The sequence below is a fragment of the Cajanus cajan genome, chromosome 1 (assembly GCF_000230855.2).
Source record: "Cajanus cajan strain Asha chromosome 1, NIPB_CcT2T_4, whole genome shotgun sequence".
NCBI classification, from domain to species: domain Eukaryota; kingdom Viridiplantae; phylum Streptophyta; class Magnoliopsida; order Fabales; family Fabaceae; genus Cajanus; species Cajanus cajan.
In genome coordinates, this window is record NC_138517.1 from 84,124,994 (window position 1) to 84,145,951 (window position 20,958).

The window sequence follows — 20,958 nt, forward strand, 5'->3', positions numbered from 1 at the left end:
CAATTCTAATTTCATTATTTCCACGTTCATTAAATAATTCAACAAGATCCCTCAAGGTTGAATCCTAAAGTCATTAAGCTCAAAACATGATTCCTCAATGTTTTGAGTCTAATACTTCGCATTAAGAACAATAACTTGAACAATGTGACTAACCAAATCAAATCTATTCCTAGAACAAGAGGTGATTAGGTGCAAGATTCAGTTCAGGTTTTTGAAAGTGTTTTCCAACTGGATTCAAAAGGCAAAAATCATACAACGGTTGATCAAGCCGATATAAGCGTGAAGCGAAGAATCATTACACAAATAATGAGATCAAAATGCATATATTTAAGAAGAAGAGGAGTTAGTAGTTACATCTAACCAATCCTTAAGAAGTTTAGCCACCCATGGCCATTACAGAATCAAAGAGTGAAAAGAAGAAATTACAAAGCAAAGGATGAAAAAATGGAGTTGATCTTCGTTCCCAAAGGATCCAGCTTCCAAGTCTCTGTTCTTCCTTCGTTCTTCCTTCTTCACAAGCTTTTCCCCTGTTTTTCTCTGTTAAATTCGTGCTCTGTCTTCTCCCCCTCAATTTCTCTTATGTTCCCTTTTATATCAGCTTTAAAACAAGGCCAAAAAGTAACTTTTATTTTCACGGCTGCAGCTGCAGATCCACAGCTATGGCTGTGGAGAATCCTTCAAGGTGAAGTAACTTCTGGCGCTGCAGCTGTAGCTCTGCAGCCATGGCTGTGGAGACTCCTTCATTATTAAGCAACTTCCTGAGCTGTAGCTGTGGAACCACAGCCATGGCTGTGAGTCTCTGTGGCTTCTCTTGATTTCCCAAGCCTCAACGCTCAAGCCTTGGACCCTGCAGCTGTAGCTTCAAGTCTCTGGACCAAAAAATGAGCACTCCAGATTTCTACAGCTATAGCTGCAGAACCACAGCTATAGCTGCAAGTCTCTGGACCTCTAAATCCTTTCCAGACTTCCACAGCTCGAGCTCCAGATCCACAGCTATGGCTGTGGATCTCTGCCTAGCCAAAAGATCCTGCACAAAATGAGAAAATTCATTAAGATTGCTACTACTCCTCTACTCTTATAGTATGACTTAATTCTATAAATTAAAGGGGTGAAATACATATATATTTTCTACAATTATATATAAAGATTGCCAAAAATTGAGTGCAAAACATACAAAAAAAAGACACTCAACAACACACATATATCATTTTATTTTTTTCAGGATGAACGTACGCATGAACATGGGACAGTGGGCACGAGCTAGAGGATGGTATAAGTATAAATTTTGGATTATGAATTAGATAAAGTAGAACCTATTCCATTCCATTATTATATATATTCCAAATAGAGATATTAGCTTATCTACCTTTTCTCAGGAAAATGGAAGAACACTTACCCTATTTATTCTTCATCTTCTTTAGCATCTTATGTTGCTCGATCGGGCACGATGCTTGCACCGCCCTAATGAAGTGGTTTCTTACTTTCTTATACCTTATGCGTCTCTGTTTTTATGAGGATATCCATCACCTGCTTACTAATGAAATAACACAGTTGAAATCTCAATAACAGAACCTTATTTCTTTAATCTCTAAACATGCAACACCTATCTTAATTGTATATATATTTCTGCATGTTCCCATTTTATTTAAGATTTAAATTAATATTTATCTAGTCTTTATAATTTCATGAACCTTATTTTTAATTTCTATAGTTAAATATTTCATTTTAATCTATACACATCATTTTTATTTATTTATTTATTTTTTATAATTCATAACACTATATTTTTTAGTTTTTACGATAAAAAAACCAGAAGAGATTAAAAATTTAGTATAGGTACTAAAACAAAATATTTTTAATTATAAGAACCAGAAGATAAAGATTATGAAACTATAGAAATCAAATATGCTTTTTATTTTTTTATGAGAATTTTTATTTAATTATAACTCAAGCCCATCAATAATTAGGTTTTTATTTCTCCTTATCTAAACTTATCTCGTTCCGGGAGTATGGTAAACTAAAGCAAAATTAATATATATCTTCTAACAGTATTTTTGTCATATACATAAATTTTAATTAGATCGAACTAAACTCAAGATTACATGCTAAAGGGATCTGTAAGTGTTAGCTATGTAAATTATATACGTTTTGGAAAGTTATAACATTTCAAAATCTGCAACGTCTTTAATCAGAAAAGTTTAAAACAATTAGGTTGTTTTTATAACATTGTTATAGTTAGAACTAAAGTACAAAAGAAAAATCTAACTGAAAATACTAGTTTACTAGATAAAAGATCCTTACAGAGTAAATATTATATTAAATTTTTTATTCAACTTGATATAAGACTCCGACAGTAGTTCTATTAACTCAATTAAACCAGAAGCCTAAAAAAGAAAAATTTCTAATCCTGACGAAATAACATATGTATAACTAACCTAAATTGTCGGTACTTTGGGTGTATTCTTCAATTGCTCCATAGGTACACTGTAAAATACAATGCACAAAAATATATATTATATATTATGCCAGCATTAGTGTGACAATTACATGCATATATATATTTTGTCTTTAAGAGGCTAGCATTGGTATGGGGCAAAAAAGGGATTCCAACTTGCTTACCACCACTCGTGTCACTTTGGTCATACACATAGCGACACCTGTTCTGGTCGGAATCTAGTGTAGATGTTTCAGCTGGTTCCATTCTTCGTTAATTATATTATATTATATATATACACTGAAGATATATACACACACACACTAAAGATATGTATGTTTTAACTTGTATTTTAGATCTTTGAATTAAAAGGAAAATAAATATCACGAAGTGCATAAAATTAGTCGATCGGTGAGGATTCAGTTATTTAATTTAATTAATAATATTTTGAGTTTTAAAAATGCATATGAGAAAGTTAATAAAGAATAAATTAAGTTAAATAGAGAGACAGTTGGTACCGGATAATGCCCCTAAAATGCACTTAACTTAAATTTTATTAGTTATCTTTAACATGTAAAGTATACTTAGAGTAATGATTGATGCACACAGGTCAAACTTCATCTAGAATGGGCATAATCTAATTAATTATCTACTTACTTGGCTGCATTATAATAAGGCTTATAATTAATTAAGCTAGTAAGTTTATAAGTCTAATTAATAGACTAATAGGCAAATAATAAGTCTAATTAATTATATTATTACGTGTAACATTATATTATATATAAAAAAATAAATAACTATTTTATTATATATTAAAAAATAAAAATAACTAAAATAAAAAAGAAATAACTAATAAATAAGTAAAAGCAGACATATATATATATATATATATATATATATATATATATATATATATATATATATCATACAACCTTTGATCCTTTATATAAAAAATAAATACTTAATTTATCAAGACTAATAATATGTTAAGTTACTTAATTTTAATTAATAATGACTTAAATTTAAATTTTATTTCAAAATCATTTATAGAGTTAAATGATTTAAGTATTAACTAAATTTCATAATATTATTTATAATTTAAGGAATAATTTTTCCAAAAATATTAATGAATAAATTTAAATTTGTTTTTAGTATCTATAAAAAATACTTGTAAATTTTTTTCTTTATTTTCTATTATCTGAAATTTAGAATCATTATTTTTAGTCTCCATTATTATATAATTATTTTTAACTATTTATTTGTTTATTAAAATGTTAACTTATTATTTCAAGTATTACCTAGAACTGTTAGTAATACTATATTATTATGTAACATATTTAAAAAGTTTCACAAGTTCTTAAAAATAAATCTTATTTATATATCTTAAAATCATGATTAGAGAAAAAAAAGTAATTTTAGATTTTATAGAAATGAAAATCAAAGACAAATATTTTACAAATATTAAAACCAAAAATTTATTTATTTTATTAAAATTAATTTCCCAAATTTAATTTAAATGTACCAATTGCATGTCATTCACTTATACAAGAACCACGACTTCACAATAAAATAGAAATATAATTTTTTTAAGAATTAATACATTTTAAATTGACTCTATATATTCTTCTTAAAGTTAAGATTAGAAAAATATACCCATTTGTTTATGTAAAGGACGTAAAATAATATATGTGGTAACAAGGTGTTGTGATCGGGTTGGTTGTTAAGACCCAAGCCCCTTAAGTGACAACACGTCGACCTATGCCTTTACCAAATTCAAAAAACTTTATAATCATATCAACATTTTTGTTTTAATATTATATATATATATATATATATATATATATATAATTCTAATTTTAATTTATTTTTAAAATAATATAAAAATACCATACAATTATACAAGTTTTTTAAAAAATTGAGTTCCTTTAAGAAGCACATGTATCGAAGATGGTCTAATTAAGTCCGTGATGAACCCTAATATGATGCCCAAGTTGGCCTTCGCCATCCTCTTTATATAATTATATGTATGATGGTTCCAGCACAGTCGAAAGAGATATATGGTACATTTCACGTAAGACAGGGTCATCTCTCTACGTAAGCTTACGCTAAATGGAATAAATATTGCATCGGTTTCCAACATTTCTTTCCTTCCATTTACTAATTGACTACTCTAGCAAATAAGTCATTTTTTGTTCCATATCAAACCAAATATTCACACCCTTATCACATTATTATTCTATTACAGGTCGTCATATAATGACATTTTCTTTTTATTTTTCTGCCAAAATAAAATGATTGGATCATTGGTATATATGCATGTGACTCAATTAGCTGGTAGCAACTTGAATTAAGAAATTTTATAAATGATATTATGTATATTAATGGGGATGAGACTCCCATCTCTATATTTATTTAAAAATATATAAAAATATATAAAAATTATTAATATTTATTCAATCAATTAGTGTCGTATTTAGTTTTAAATTTTAAGATTTTGGATTTAAGTCTTTAATTTGTAAAGATAATAATTAATTTTTAATAGTATTTTTTATTTAAAAATTTAAGAATAAAGCAATTAAAAAATTATGTATGCAAAAATAGAAAATCATTTTTATATATATAGTATAATAACAATCCATCTAACATTTATTTATATACTAACACTATTTATTATTAATTAAAATTTATTAAAGGTTATAAATTTTATTGTTTTGATATCTTATTTAACAAGTTTTTATCTTAGTTTAATAGCGATCGTCTATCATCAAAATATGCTTTTTAATCATTCAGAGATAAAGCATTTGAAAGAGAACATTAGAGTGAATGTAACTAGCACATTTTGATATACTCAAATAGTATAGATTTCACACTTCAAATTTATCCGGTCATCATGGAAAAAGAAAAAAGAATAGTGACCACATTGGTAAAACCAAGAGTCAGTGAAACATTTATTTATATTTTAATTTAAATTTTATAAATAAATTATTGCCTAATTCTTTCATAATTTTATATATCATTTAAAAAAAAAGTTTGATAAGGAGATATATTTTAAGGTTTTAACTTATGACACACAAATAAATAAAAAGTGATTAATATTTCTATTTTTATTAAATTTATTTATAATTTGTCAATACATCATTTATTTTTTATTTTGATATTTCATATAATTTTATTTCAGTTTTTTTTTTGTAAGAATACAATTGAGTAAGTAGTAATTAATACTACTTAAAGTTTTATAATGATAAAAAATATAAACAAAACTTTTCTTTAAACGTGATGAATAAAAAGAATATAATATATTTACGTCTATATATATAGGATCTTCATATGTGATTAACAAAAAGGGATAATTATAATCACGCGCGTGAAGGAAACTATTTCATTCTAATTTCGTAATTCATGCATGCACGTTGTTGTTTCATATTTCAGAATCTCTCAACAGTCAAAGCCATCATCAATACAATTTGAAAATCGCTTGTCCTGGCCTACTAATAAATCTGTATTGTCATTATGTGCTCTCAATTATTGCTTTGTAGACAAGTCATGCCTTATTAATTACATGTCTTAAAGCCTTTTTCATACTCTATATTGATAGTGTTATATTTGTTTATTAAAGTAAGATGCATTAATTTAATAGATAAAATGTGATTATAATTGTACACCTTAATTAATAACCCTAATTTCCTCAGGTGAAAATTAAAGGGGAATAAACATTTTGAAACTCCTAATGGTATATAGTGAGTAGCATTCCAATGTCGACCCCTATTCCAAGATATTACTCTATAGAGCAAAATTTCATTCACTGAAATATATTAGAGTGATCAAATCTTAAGAACTAATAATAAGAAGTATTAAGGAAAAGAAAACTCAAATAGAGAAAAACAATTCATTAAATTTTTCAGTTCAAGAATCCATAAGTTACATAGATATATATCCACCTAATCCCAACAAAAAATAATTTATTTGGACATATATATAAAAATAAAATATAACAAAAGATTAAAACAAAAAAAGGAAAGATGAAAATTCAATGTGATAGAAAGAATGAGTGAGGAAACATGGAAGGCATGAGAGAGTGTGAGAGGAAAAATCCTAGATAACGACTCAAATTAGAGAATGAAAGAAAAAGTCTAATAATCATTTTTATTATCCTTTTATATATATGTGGGTCAAATAACTCATACTATAGACAAACCCCAAACTTTGAAAGGATTTCTTTTAGGCTGTATTGTTGACCTTTTTTTATTCATTAAAGTTCTAATTTTTTTTTATTACCTAAAAATAAATACAAATTATAAGAAAATAAATAGAAATCATAATTAAAATTATATATATATATATATATATATATATATATATATATATATATATATATATATATATATATATAACATCTTCTAGCTATTATAATATTCCTGAATTCATTTATTTTTAAAAATAGAACAAAATTGATATAAAAAAAAATGATTTAAAATCTCCTTAAAATGATAAAAAAAATTCCATAATTTAAAAAATCATTATATATACACCGATAAGCATATTGAAGGGCCACACATGCTGATGGAACAACACTACGATAAGAATATTTCTATTCGATGGGAAATTTATCCATTTCTATATGCATATATCAATCAAGGAATATATCCTTCTTTCGAAATGACAAAGACGAGAAACATGTCATCTTTGAGCCACGTGCTCCCCCATAAAACTTGTCGAAATTTAAAATTAATGGGCATGCATGGATGCTCATATACGTAAGTCACAATCATCATCACAACTCCCACAATTTTCGTTGCAGTCCGTTCATATCAGTACAATATTTCACGATTGTTTTTATATTTAGTCCACAAAACTGTATTAGCAATAAAGTTTGTCAGTATAATGCAGTACTTCGAAGAAAATATTAAAAGTATATATAACGCATTCTGAATATTAAGTACCAAAGAAACACACAAAACAAACAGAAATTGAGATTTTGATCAATATATGTCTCACTCCATAACATTGCATGCACTTTTCGATTATTATAAAAAAAATATTAGTTTATTACCACCGATATTTTTAGAACTTTTAAATAAAGTTGTTCCAAGCATATCATAAATATATATTAATTAAACAATTAGTGTACCCAGAAAAAGTTGTAGAACTCAAGATTATATTGGAGCACATCTCTAGATATTATTCTAGTACAATGTAGATTCCAAAAGCCGCCAATACTCAAATTTAAAAAGATGAAAAAAAAAACTAGGTTATGATATTACAATACAGCTAAACTAGCTTTCTGTTAAGGCCGTGTTTGGCTAGCTGTTTGCATTGCCCTAGAATGTGACATGGTACGTTATGTCATAGTACTTGTGAGGTTAATAAGTTTCTAAAGCCACAAAGCACCAGCATCTCTGAGCATTTTCTTGAGTGAGCCATTGAGGTGAAGGGTCATGACTGTGTTGGCCGAACCCACAAACTTGCCTCCAACGAACACTGCAGGGACAGAAGGGTTGCATCCAAGTCTCATAAGAGCCCATTCCATTTCCTTCCCTCTTGAGTCTTCATCTAGCTCACAAATTGCGGGCCCCACACCTTGTTCATAAAACAGCCTCTTAATTGCATGGCTCATCCCACATGAACTCTTGCTGAAGATCACCACAGCTTTTTGTGATGCCAACTTTGTTATGCGATCCATATATCTAGCTAGCTATATATGTATATGTGTATGTGTATGTATATTTTTCTATGTACGTGGTTAAATGTGTGATATATATGGTTTGGTGCTTATAAAGTGTAATTGTATGAGAAATAAGAGAGAAAATAGATGGGAAATTAGAGGAAGTTGGTGCGCACGTACCTAAGGTTGAGGGGTTTGTGTTGTTGTTGTACATGTGGGGAGTGAGGACATATATAGTGATGAGAGTTAGAGTGATACATTAATTATTTTGGTATCCTAAAGAAGGAAGGGGTGAAAAGGTTGAAGGTTCTTCCACGAGTTGATGCCCAAAATATCCTTGATTTGAGAGGGACTTGTGTGGTGTGTTAGTCGCTAATTAGTATAGGTGGCTACTTGTGTGTGACAAAGAATCTACTAGGCCATGAAGATAAGCCAAACACTAAATCATGGGACCACCAAAATTAGAGGGGGAGCATGAGGTGGTTCATGTGGATGAAAAATACCGTTGATTACGTGGGTTTGATGGTGCGTGAAGAATGTCAACTTTACCACAAATTCTTAAATACTCGACGCTAAATATTTTGGATAGCAACACTTGTAAGAAGTAAGTGGCAAGGAGTTTAAGTTTTTATGAATAAAAAATAAATTTAAATATTTAACTAGATCTTATTGATTGGCATAGAGAGATTTTTTTTAAAAAAAAAATAATACTTTTTATATAGTTTTGTGATGTTCAGATGAATCGGATCTAATTATAATATCATTTTTCATTTAACACTAGCATATTATGTGACATCATTTTGTTAACTTTTTAAAATTAATATATAATGATATTGGAATACATTAAGAATCTGTCTTTAATGTTGGATAGGGGAATACATACCACGTGGGATGAGCATGGAGGTTGACACTTGGTGGATACGGATATATATAGAGAGTAATTCACTAATTCTTATACCAAACAAAAGCACAAACTCCATCAATTTATGGAACAGAGATACGATAACACCTTACATTCCTATTGGAGGTGTGCGTGTATGTTCAGAAAACAGAATAAATATCTAGTAAAGTGTTAATCAAGTGTTAAGCCCGTGATGTAACATTGATGTATAGTTATAGAAAGTTTTTATGTGTTAAATATGTGTTATTTTAAGTTTGAATCAAATTTAAAGGAAAAAAGTAAGAGATAAAATTATAATAATAATTATTATTACTAAATAATGATAAAATTGAATATCTTAAAAAAATGACAAAACAGTAATTAATGATAATTTTATTTTAATTTGCTAAATAGAAATAATTAAGTTAAGGAGATAAAACTTTTGAAATTGATCAAGGAGAAATATGAGAATAAATTATCTGAATTAAGACATAGTTTTAATTTTTATATCTATAACTTGATATATTGCATCCAAATTAAAATTTAAACCGAGATTGATTAATTTTGAGAAGAATGAAAAAAATAATTAAAAACTATACTTAACATAGCAAAAATTCAAAGGAATGATATAAAATAAATCATAAAAATGCTCTCATTCACCAATAAATATGTAAATTTATAATATAAGAATGAACTTATGGCTATAAAATGCATGTACGTAATAAGTGGGAAAAAAAACACGTATGACATATATATATTGCTCCAAAAAGCAAATGTGGATCCAACGTATTAAAAAGAAATAACGTAACAGAAAAATAAATAAATTAACAAGAATTGAATGAAAGGAAGTTTGACATTTAGAGTTGAAATTCATCCAATTTTCATAAATTATGATCGTTGGAATTGAAAGTCTGAATGTTAAAAACTGAGCATCAACAATAATATGTTACTATATATGGATGTTTTAACACGATCGATTTTCTTGATAAACCGATAAAATTGGTGCTCGATTACGCAGTTGAAGGAGGAATGTACGTTCATTGCTCAATGAGCTCACTTATATAAGGTTGGGAGCTCTACCATTTCTTAAGTGGGACTTGAACTCAAATGCTATGAAAAGTTTGGAAGATTTGTAACCACAAGGCTAAGATGTTTAATTGTTATTATGAAATTTATACTTTTTGTGTATATCATTTATTTAAATTATAAAATTAATTATATACTCAATTAAAATGACTCATTAATTCAATCATTGATCCATTGACTCAATATTTTAATCCAGTTGATCATTATTTCAAGTTTTAAAACACTAATCTATGGTTTGGGATGAATTTCTTATAATCATTCCAATAATGATACTTCAATAGTTAATATACGGTTTTCATTCAAATCTTACACCATACTTAGAAGTGAACAGTTATTTGTGATAGATAACATGATCATCAACTTTAAATATACTTTTTAAAGCTTATTGTGGATGGTTTTAGACATGATAGTCAACAAAATTAATTATTATTTTAATTATGTAGCCTTTTTTAATTATGTAATCTTTATTATATTAATGGTAGCTTAATTTTAATTTGTATATGTGAAATTACAAAATTATATATACAATGTAAAATTACACACACACACACACACACATATATATATATATATATATATATATATATATATATATATATATTTCAATAAATATTACGAGAGAGATTTATTAAGTATGTGAAATTATTGAATTTTGTGGATTTATAATAAATTTTCCCTAATAAAAAGTATATTAAAAAATGAGTCATAAAATTATTCTTAACATTTCTCTTTGATAAATTATTTCAATCAAGTTATAAGCTAGTTTAATGAAAATAAAAATATGTGACAAATAAGTCTGTTTTACTACTTAATTAATAGTTTTATAGTGTTGTAATAATGTAAATTGATATAGTTTATGCTCACTTATTATCAAATAGTTGTGCCGCATAAGTTGATTTCATCTGACTTGAAAGCTAAAATTACATAAACTAATTCGTTTTTTCTAAAAAAACATTATAAAAAGTTTATTAATTAGAACGTACATGGACAGGATTAGGCAAACTGGGATCTTTTGCATGCCCAGGCTATGTTTTAAAGGAATCTCCATGCATGTTATCAAGTTTCTTTATGAGTTAGTTAAGTTTTTATATATATATGTTCTTATTCCATATTTTAAAGACACTATGATTTACAATCAAATGGACAAATATATCGTGTCTTATCCACAACTTTGTGGAGATCAATTGTACAATTTTACTTGGAACATCAGGCTAATCATCAAGCATCTAACACAATTTTGTGGGTTAAATCAACCCTCTCAATTAATGTATCATGTTAATTAATGTACCTTCGTTTTTAGAAGAGGAAAACATATTATTCAAAATGTCTGATTTGGTTGCATATTCTTCTGGTACTAGACGATAGAATTAAAGCCTCATTTTGTAGTGGTTATTAATTAGAACTAATTTTCATCAAATTTTATTTTCAGATTGCTGTATTAATTAATCTGATATATATATATATATATATATATATATATATATATATATATATATATATATATATATATATAACTCGGTTAAGATAGACTTATGCCTTGTGACATTAACTTTTTGCTTTTTTGTACAAGTTTTCTAATCTGTATAATTCATTTGTCTTTAAAAATATATTATTCAATAAATTAAAGCATCCAACAAAATATAGTTATTATTCAAGATTTGGTTATTGAATAGAATAATTTGTTGTAACACTCGGTCATTAAGTTAACAAACAACTTATAACTTAAACATGTGGCAGTCAAAGATTCATATATATATATATATATATATATATATATATATATATATATATATATATATATATATATAATATTTGTTAAGAGATGTAAGTTTTTTAAGCACAATTTAATATTTCAGAAGATTAGTCCTTAATTTTTGATTAAGTGATACTTTTTTTAAAAGAAAAAAACGCTTGAAAAAAAAGAAGAAAAATCCGGACCCATTTATTGGAAACGTTAATAGATATGTTTAGGGCAAATTTCTTTCATGATTTTTATCACATTTGAAGATTTGAGAGGAAAATTTTTCAAGACTAAGTCTAATTCGATAATATATAACTTATGATCGAGTTTATTCAATTTATTAACAGTAGATATCAAATTTAATATTATAAATACATAATTAAATTATAAAATTAAAAAAGTATAAAACCAAAATATATAATTTAGAACACATTTCACAAAAGAAAGAAATATTATAAATAGAATATCATGTTATGTGAAATATTATGTATAAAGTCAATAAATTATATTATTAATACATAATAAATGAAAAAGTTATATATTGTAAAAATATATAGACATTGAGTTGGATTGAGATGACTAAAATTATAATTATAAAATTTATATTACATGTAATTTGTAAATCTCAATTCCCAACAAAATGAACTTTAGATAGAGACAGGGTAATAAAAAAAAAAGTCATAAATACTCTTATAATTTCTGATTCTGTAACATTTGTGAATATATAATACGTCAATTTCTTTTAAAAAAAATTAAAATAATTATTTAAAAATATATAATATTTATTTCTTAAAAAAATTAAAGTAAGCAATTTAAAATCTTAGACAAACACACTATTTTCTTTATTTATTAAAATGTATTTTTTTAAAAATGTTTAAACAAACATACTCAATATCCAATAACATGGCATGCATGCAAACATTAAGTTTAATAAATTATTATCAATTATCATTAACTAAAACTCTGAGTCTAAGGAATATTTAAACAGATCTTATGTTTTCGATAGATTTAGAAAATTATTATTGAACTTTGAGTATAAAGAATATTTAACCCCTATACAACTTGAACCACATGTGAATGAGTGAATGTGAATCCATTATCCTTTTATTATGGTTTAATTCCATGACAAATAGAACCCAGCCCAAATAGGGTTTCTCGTTGGGCTAACTATTAATCATCATAATTTTACTTTCACCTAACCTCGGCCTATATAATCAAACATTAAAATTTATGTGCTGTCCAAGGCCTATTTCACTGGTATTAATTTTAGAGTTAATTACCTATACATTATTAGTGTAAAGTTTTTTTACATTGACAACTAATTATATCTTTTAATTATGTCATGTCACTGTAAACACATTTACTTTTAACAGTGACATGACACAATTAAAAGATATAATTAGTTGCCAGTGTAAAATTTTTTTACACTGACAGTGTATAGGTGATTAACTCTTAATTTTAACTCGTGTTTTTTTAATCAGTAAAAAATACAATAATAACAACATGTTTGAGCTTAGGATCATGAGTTTTTTTTTGTTGTTTTTTTTATATTATAAATAGTATTTTTTTTTTCATTCTGAATAATTACATACTATTTCATATATAGTTTTAAAATAATCCTTCACTAAAAGTTAGCAATTTCTTTAATCTATGATTAGATGACAATCTTAAATTTTTTTTGCGTACAATATATTATAATTAAATTCTAAAGTAGATAAAAACTAGAGATGAATATATTTATAACATGACTTCCATATATAACTTTATTCATAATGATTATTCATTTCAATGTTGACACTAAGAATTTTATAGCTTTGAAAGTTGACATGGCTGAGAAGAAGACAAATAATAATGCTTGTGGGAATCATAGGCTATCTTAATAAAATCTCGGAATATATTTCTTTATAATCAATATGGAATAAATAAATACTAGTAAATGGTAAAAGCTCATGATTGATTGTATATTTGTATATATTCAGCAATATTATGTTCCCTGAGCAATTTCTTTTTCTTTTTCTAAGAGAACTTTTCGTCCTTTCATTTTTAATGTGGTTTTGGATACTGCATGTAAGGATTAATATTCTGTGTGTCTCGTATCTTAAAAAGCAATAGAAAAGGGCAAATTATTAAAGGGCATAAGTTATTTATGGCTGTCATTTCCTTTCCTTCGTTTTCTCTGGATGAGAAGAAGAATATGATATTAATTGAATTATAGTTATTGATGGCTCAAAGAGTAGCAATTTGTACAGTTCTGTACTTCACCCCAATTTGTGATGCCAGGATCCGCCATCGCAATTCTCTTTTTCTTTTCCAGCTAACATTCTTCACTACACATTATACCAATGTTAATAAGGTCATGATCGAGATATTCGACTATATATACTAGAGCCTTAATCTTCTTCTCTAATTCATGTTTATCAACTCCTATCTAGTAGCACATTTAATCTTCTTGTAAAGTTGTAATGTGCTCCGTGCAATTGGACTAAAGTACCTCTCTTACATACCCTTTTCAATAATAACACATAAATAACAATTTGGATGATCTAATATTACTTGAAGGGAGTAAAGGTAAATAAATAATTTTAATTATTAATAAAAAAAACCAATGATTATTATTTTTTTAACACTGTAAGTGTAAAGTATCATTAATTTTATCATGATTAATTTTTGACTACTCTCTTTTTAATAGGGTTTCCTATCTAAACTATTTTTCTTTATTTTCTGTTTACAAGTTTCAAACTTGAAACTTCACTTAAAAGATCTGAATTGAGTACTACTCGGATCAACTAGTTGTTATACGTATGAGATTGACTATGTTCTGTTCTCAAAAACTAAGTTTATTAATTTATGTAAATTGCTCATCTAAAGCTTGACTGTAAGTTATGTACCATTTAGAAGGATAAACTCTTATGAACATAATTCGACAACTTTATATCCAATGAAATTAACGAACTAAAAAGTAGCCCTTGAGTTGTATGAAGAGACGGTTAATGAAGAGCCTTAGATTTGTATATAGGAGGATCTGTGCTTGAGTTATCCGATTTTGTGTACGTGTAAGAGGAACACTTTTAGTCATTTTTTTTAAAACAATAACTTTTTTTTTAAAGATGTAAAATTCATAAGAGAATTATAATTTTTTATAATAAACTTTACGCAACAATAAAGAATGCATTTAAAGAGTGTAACAAACACTTCTCGACGTGAACATTAGTTGGTGGCACCATCAAGATTCGTTTAGCCACAACATTGGTCGGAAAGAAAGGCAAGTAGCTTTAGTTTTATTGGAATTTTCTAGGGATCACTAGAACACAACCAACCATAACTTTCTCAGAATCTTTTAGCCCTAATAAGGCAAGTTTAAAAGCTAATTTCTACCAATTGTCTAATAATTGGTTCCTTTTCTTTCCCCAAGGATTCACAATCACCATAATCGTTATATATAATTTTTTCAATAAAAAGGTATAACTCCTTTTTATTTAATCAACTCTTATAAAAATAAAATTATATATCCAATTGCAACTTTATATTTAAAATAGAATTAAATTTCGATATTTAATTAAAAACTTATTAAATATCAAATAATTAAAATAAAATTATTTGCATTTGTATGTCAATATCAATGTGAATCAATTTATATGTGGCAAAAACTCTGATGATCGATCATTAAAGGTAAGGCCAAAAATTACGAACAAAGATGGTAGATATATAATGCTATGCCTTGGAGGCATCTCTTTTCTATTTTCTTGCACGACCTTTTTGTTAGCATTCATTATGGAACGACGACGTATATGTTTATGATCGTAAAGATTAAGAAGCAATATTCTCCAATTAATTAATTGATTCAAAGCATCAACTATTGAATAATGATCTCAATATATTTGCAACTTAAGTCTATAGCGCCACTAATATGCAATTCCATGAAACTGAGGAATACATAAAAAAATTCTGTATTTTTTTTTTCTTTTGTTTTTTATATATGACAAAATTCATGTCGCATATTATACAACGTGATTAGTATATTATGTCATGAATATGAAAATATTAAACAGTTGTCATTCACTAGAAACATCCATATATAATTAAAGATTATCAAAAACAAACATTAAAAAAAAACTGTTTATAAAAGATTTGTCAAACAATGTCATTTAGGGTAATTAAAAAATTAACATGAGAAAATTTTTCTGGTTTTTTGTTTTTATATATGAGAAAATTAATGTCGCACATATATATAAGACAATGATAAGTATTCTCATAATTTGCTGTTTTTAAAAAATGGAATGTGTACTTACTAGCTATTTACCCTAATCAATGATTAGATTTGTTTAAGAAATTAATACAATACCTATATCTAAGAATATTCCTCCCTTGTTTTTGTCTATGTTAATTGGAACTTTTGAAGGGAGTAAAATTGCAGAAATATAAGGACTAAAAAAAAGTTTTGAATCTTATCATCAATAATATTTATTCTTAATTAATACATGATAGAAATTTAATTTTTTTTTTTTTGGTAGAACTTGTAGTCATTATAATCATATTTCCCTTTCTGGAATTGGATGCGAATAGTAATAGCTCGAAAGAGGTCCCAATGGGATAAATTCAACTTTTCTTTCAAGGCAGAAGATGCCTCCAAGATAGATATGGAAGAAACCCCCCAACAAATTGCATGATTAAAAAATGTTTTAATGGCACATATAGGAGTAATAGAATTCAACTTTTTGCTGAATCATATAGAACTATATGCATTAACCTAGTTCCTTTGGTATATTATTAATCTGTGAAATTAAATAAACTGTATTTTAAGTGTAAAAGCATTTTATATTTATAATCAAATCATAGATCACTAACTTTTATATAACAATTATTTATATATTTATATATAACAGTTATACTCTTTAATCTATTGGCTCCACGTACGTAGTTCCTATTTTATAATTAACCAAGTTATATTATTTATATAATATTTTTTTATAAAGTTATTTTTCGTTATCTTAATTATCACAAACATTAGACTTTCCTCTTCTTATTTTTCCCGTAATTTTAAAATCAATTTAATTTAATTTTTATGTACACTAAGTATAAATTTTTATATATTATAAATTATTAACTAGTAAAAGATTATCCTAAGTATAACTTTTAAAAACCATTATTATAAAAATAAAGAAACTTTTTAGATTAGATGATAGTATACAAAATGATAAATAATATTGATATACAACAAATTCTACAATGAAAAATGGAGAGAATTTAAATGTAACGAATGACACGGAGAAATAGATGAAAAGATAATGACGTCCTACATAGATCAAATCTCTTAAAAAAAAACACTTTTATAACGTGAGTACTATAATTGAATTCAAATCAATTATACAGCCTTATCATACAAAAAAAAAAAAAAAAAAAAAACTCTTAGATAAGACTATTTCTTATTCCCAAACTGTAGGTTGCATATAGTAAGGAATTAGTTGAGTAATAAGATATATGAGTATTGTAAAAAGAAATTAGTACTCGTATTGATTCTTGTTAATAAAAAAAATAAATTGTAGGTTGTATATAAGAAGCAAGAGTTTCTATTTTTTTTTATAGTAAAAGATAGATTATGATGAACAAGTATGACTATAAGATAAAAACATCTCGCATTCAGTATTATATTTTTGGTACAAAGAATCACATAACACAAGATTAAGCAAAAAGAAACAATTATGAGAGGACATGCACGATTTGTTTTTATTCGAAGCCGTACCAATGATACGACTTAATTTGTTTCCGTATGCATGCATAGATATCGATTCGTTAGAATAGATAGAAAACATGGATCAATCACTTTCAGAAAATTTCTAAACCGACCCAAATATCTGATGGAACATTCTCCTCTTTTCACCTCCTTTCTCCTCAGCCACTCTATCTTTCTCTTTACTCAGTTTGCATAGCAATGTCAACCGTACCAACTCCTGATCAAACCCCTATATAAGCACACCCCATTTGCCTCTAGTTCAAGCACACCTCATACAAAAACTTCAACTACCTCCTTCACACTCCTCACCACTTTCTGTTTGGCATTGTTTCCATAACCCTTTGTTAATTAACCTTTGTGGACTTGACATCACATCACATAGCAGCATATATAATGGATAGGTTGACTCAGTTGGTATCAGAGAGACCAGTGGTGATCTTTAGCAGGAGTTCCTGCTGCATGTGCCACACCATCAAAGCCCTCTTCAGTGACTTTGGAGTGCATCCAAATGTTCATGAGCTTGATGAGGTTCCTAGGGGGAAGGACATTGAGCAAGCCCTTTCAAGGCTAGGGTGCAGCCCCTCTGTGCCAGCTGTGTTCATTGGTGGTGACCTTGTTGGTGGAGCCAATGAAGTCATGAGCCTTCACCTAAACAGGTCTTTGATCCCTATGCTTAGGAGAGCAGGAGCTATTTGGGTTTGAGAAATCATATCTACATGTCTTGTCATAGTGACCTTCTCATCAGGCACTAATAAATATATAATCTGTTTTGGTTGTTACATGTATAATGGTGAGCTTAAGCTTATGTGTAGTGGCCGGCATGATCCATTATAGGATGCACATGTATATTAGTTTAGAGTTTATGCTACTAATTGGTAATAATAAGGCTGGTTAACTTGACTGATAAGGGTGTCATTTGATTAGCCCCTTTTTTGCATCGCATGTAGCCTTGTGCTTTATAGTTAATTATAATAAATTCAATGTAATTTAGTTTGTATGAGTTTTAACAGTTTGTTTAAGCATCATGTCATTGCTAGTGAATAGTGGTTTATCAGCCACAAAACTAGATTCAAAATAAGGCAAAGATTAAGAGAGAGATGTGTTTTCTAAAGCAATAATTGGATTTAGATAACAAAAGAAAAGGGAGGGCACAGAAATGAAAAATAACTTGTTATCTATCTTAGTTGTGTTTCAGTATAGCCATGGTGTGAACATAAAAGAAAATCCTTCCTTCGATCCCTTTTTCCTATTTTTCAGGTAAAACCGAAATCTAAAGAAATTCTCTATGGGGGGGTTTGGTCATCAACTGTGTCACTCTTTGCAAAGTGGCACATTGTAAGACAAAAATCATAGTCCACATGATAAGGCATTAAGGCTTCAAACAGCGTCTTGTTCTTTCACATAGTTGATGAGGGACAACGCACAGAATGGAATAAATCTATTGGTACAGTTGAATGCGACATGTCAATACATGGTTCCTCTGTCACATCATCAAACAGTTATATACCCAAGTTAGAAAAAAGACAAAAGAGGAAAACTAGCTAATTGAGCATATATCATGGAGTTAAAGAGACTCTTAAGTCATATATTAAGGAAAAGTGGCTATATTCTAAAGAAAAATGTACTCTGGATAGGGCCATGGTGGAGTTGGACCAGCTCCAACACTATCTGTTTCCTGGAATTATATTATATAATATTATTCTCAGTGAGAGACAGGTGAAAGTGAAAACCACTAGTTAGTATTAAATTAGGCCACGTAAAAGTCATAACCATATTTTATATATAAATGAATAACAATATCAGTTTTCTACAACTTTTCACCTGTAGACCAAAATACATTCATCTCAAAAGTCAAGATTGACAAGCATTTTATATTCCAGCTGGTCATCAGACTAGCTATGCAAGTGTCACAAGTTTGGATGCCCAGATGATGAATGAAAATTTTTAATTATTTTTTCTATAGAGAAAAGAAAACATTATTTTTTAAAAATGATCTTATCAAACTAGCTAATGCTCCTTTATTATCTTTTTAATATTCTGTTACTTCTGTAGAAAAGGTTACAAAAGTATCTGGTGTCATCCAGGATTAATAGTTTGATACTCAATAGATAGAAACTGATACATGAGCATTTCCAATATTGAATAATTAGAACTTCATTAAAAAACTAAATCTTATTATCGCTTATTTGGAAGTACTTCTAAATATTTTTCTTCATAAATTATAATTAATTTTTAATAAACTAATTTATAAGAGTTCTATTTCATTAGTTCTTTCATAATTTTGTTTTTAACTGTTTAAGTTAGTTTTAGTCCGTGAAAAAGTTTATTTTAATTTTTTGTTTATTTTTTTCTATAAGAAATACTTTTGTATAGACCTATTCAAACAGATCGTATACAAATAAACTTTACTAATTTATTAGAAAAAAATGACTAAAGCATAAAGGAAACTTTAGAACCAAGAAAAATGAAGATCCATTGCTGAGAAAATAGCATCCTTACAGTCCATGTGATTCATGTCTTGAGAATTTTGAACAAATTCTTTAGCTGATAGTATTGTGTTTCCATAATCAATGTAAGCAGTAATTATTGTATTTCGGGAAGCCAAGTTTCTGTTTAGGATTTGTTGAAATAAAGAACATGCCTGCTACACATTTCCTTCTTTCACATAGCCAGAGACCATAAAAATCCTAGACATGGCAACCTTCCCAATAATCTTATTTGAAAAGAAGGGAACAACACAACAATGAGCCTCAGCTAAGTTACCAAGATTACATGGAATTTCAAAAACAAAAACTTTAGCCATTTCATCAAACATCTTCCGTGCATACTCCGTATCACCACTTTTTTTTTTTTTTTTTCTATTTATTTAATGCTTATAATTCCTTATAAAAATATTTTATTCTATAATAATTTATTATTTTTTAAATCAATACTTTTAATGTTAGCGCGTACTTTTTTTTATAATATTTATTTAAAAATGCACAAAAAGTTAAAAAAAAAAATCTCAATCCAACTAGATACAACTCTTTTCAACTTATTAAAATATAATTAATTATATGATTAATCATGTAACAAGTTGGTCTTATAGTTTAGGGTTATAAAAAATATTGAAACAAATTGGTCTAACACGGGTGGCGAAGAAGCATGATCTCTCATTCATTATTATTGAAATATAATAAGAACAAAGGACACCTCGAGGGATGTTTTATTTTCTACCAAGACAAGTCCAATCATGAACATGAACAAAAGTGAAATCTGAGAATCAAGAAACAATGAGCACTTTTGCGTTGTTGAACAAAGAAAAGTGATGATTGATTGATGAATCATGGCACGGTCTCCATTATTTGTTTGTGAGTTACGGTGACAATCACAATAGATGCGATCTTCTTCTCTCACTCTCACGAGTCACGAGGCGACGGACACC

The 20,958-nt window shown here is 27.4% G+C and overlaps 2 protein-coding genes across 2 annotated transcripts; one reads left to right on the forward strand and one right to left on the reverse strand.

Annotated features, from left to right (window-relative positions):
- Nucleotides 1-7,572: 7,572 nt before the first annotated feature.
- LOC109804262 (monothiol glutaredoxin-S10) lies at nt 7,573-8,315 on the reverse strand. The gene has a single exon (XM_020366062.3). The coding sequence runs from the start codon at nt 8,112-8,114 to the stop codon at nt 7,806-7,808; it is 309 nt and encodes a 102-aa protein (XP_020221651.1). The 5' UTR covers nt 8,115-8,315; the 3' UTR covers nt 7,573-7,805.
- Nucleotides 8,316-17,661: 9,346 nt separating this feature from the next.
- LOC109804263 (monothiol glutaredoxin-S4) lies at nt 17,662-18,531 on the forward strand. Its single transcript, XM_020366063.3, has one exon. It carries the CDS (start codon nt 17,928-17,930, stop codon nt 18,234-18,236), a length of 309 nt encoding a protein of 102 aa, XP_020221652.1. The 5' UTR covers nt 17,662-17,927; the 3' UTR covers nt 18,237-18,531.
- Nucleotides 18,532-20,958: the final 2,427 nt, after the last annotated feature.

Coding starts and splice junctions, on each gene's coding strand:
- LOC109804262 (XM_020366062.3), bottom strand. CDS start 8,114: ATGGATCGCATAACAAAGTTGGCATCACAAAAAGCTGTGGTGATCTTC.
- LOC109804263 (XM_020366063.3), top strand. CDS start 17,928: ATGGATAGGTTGACTCAGTTGGTATCAGAGAGACCAGTGGTGATCTTT.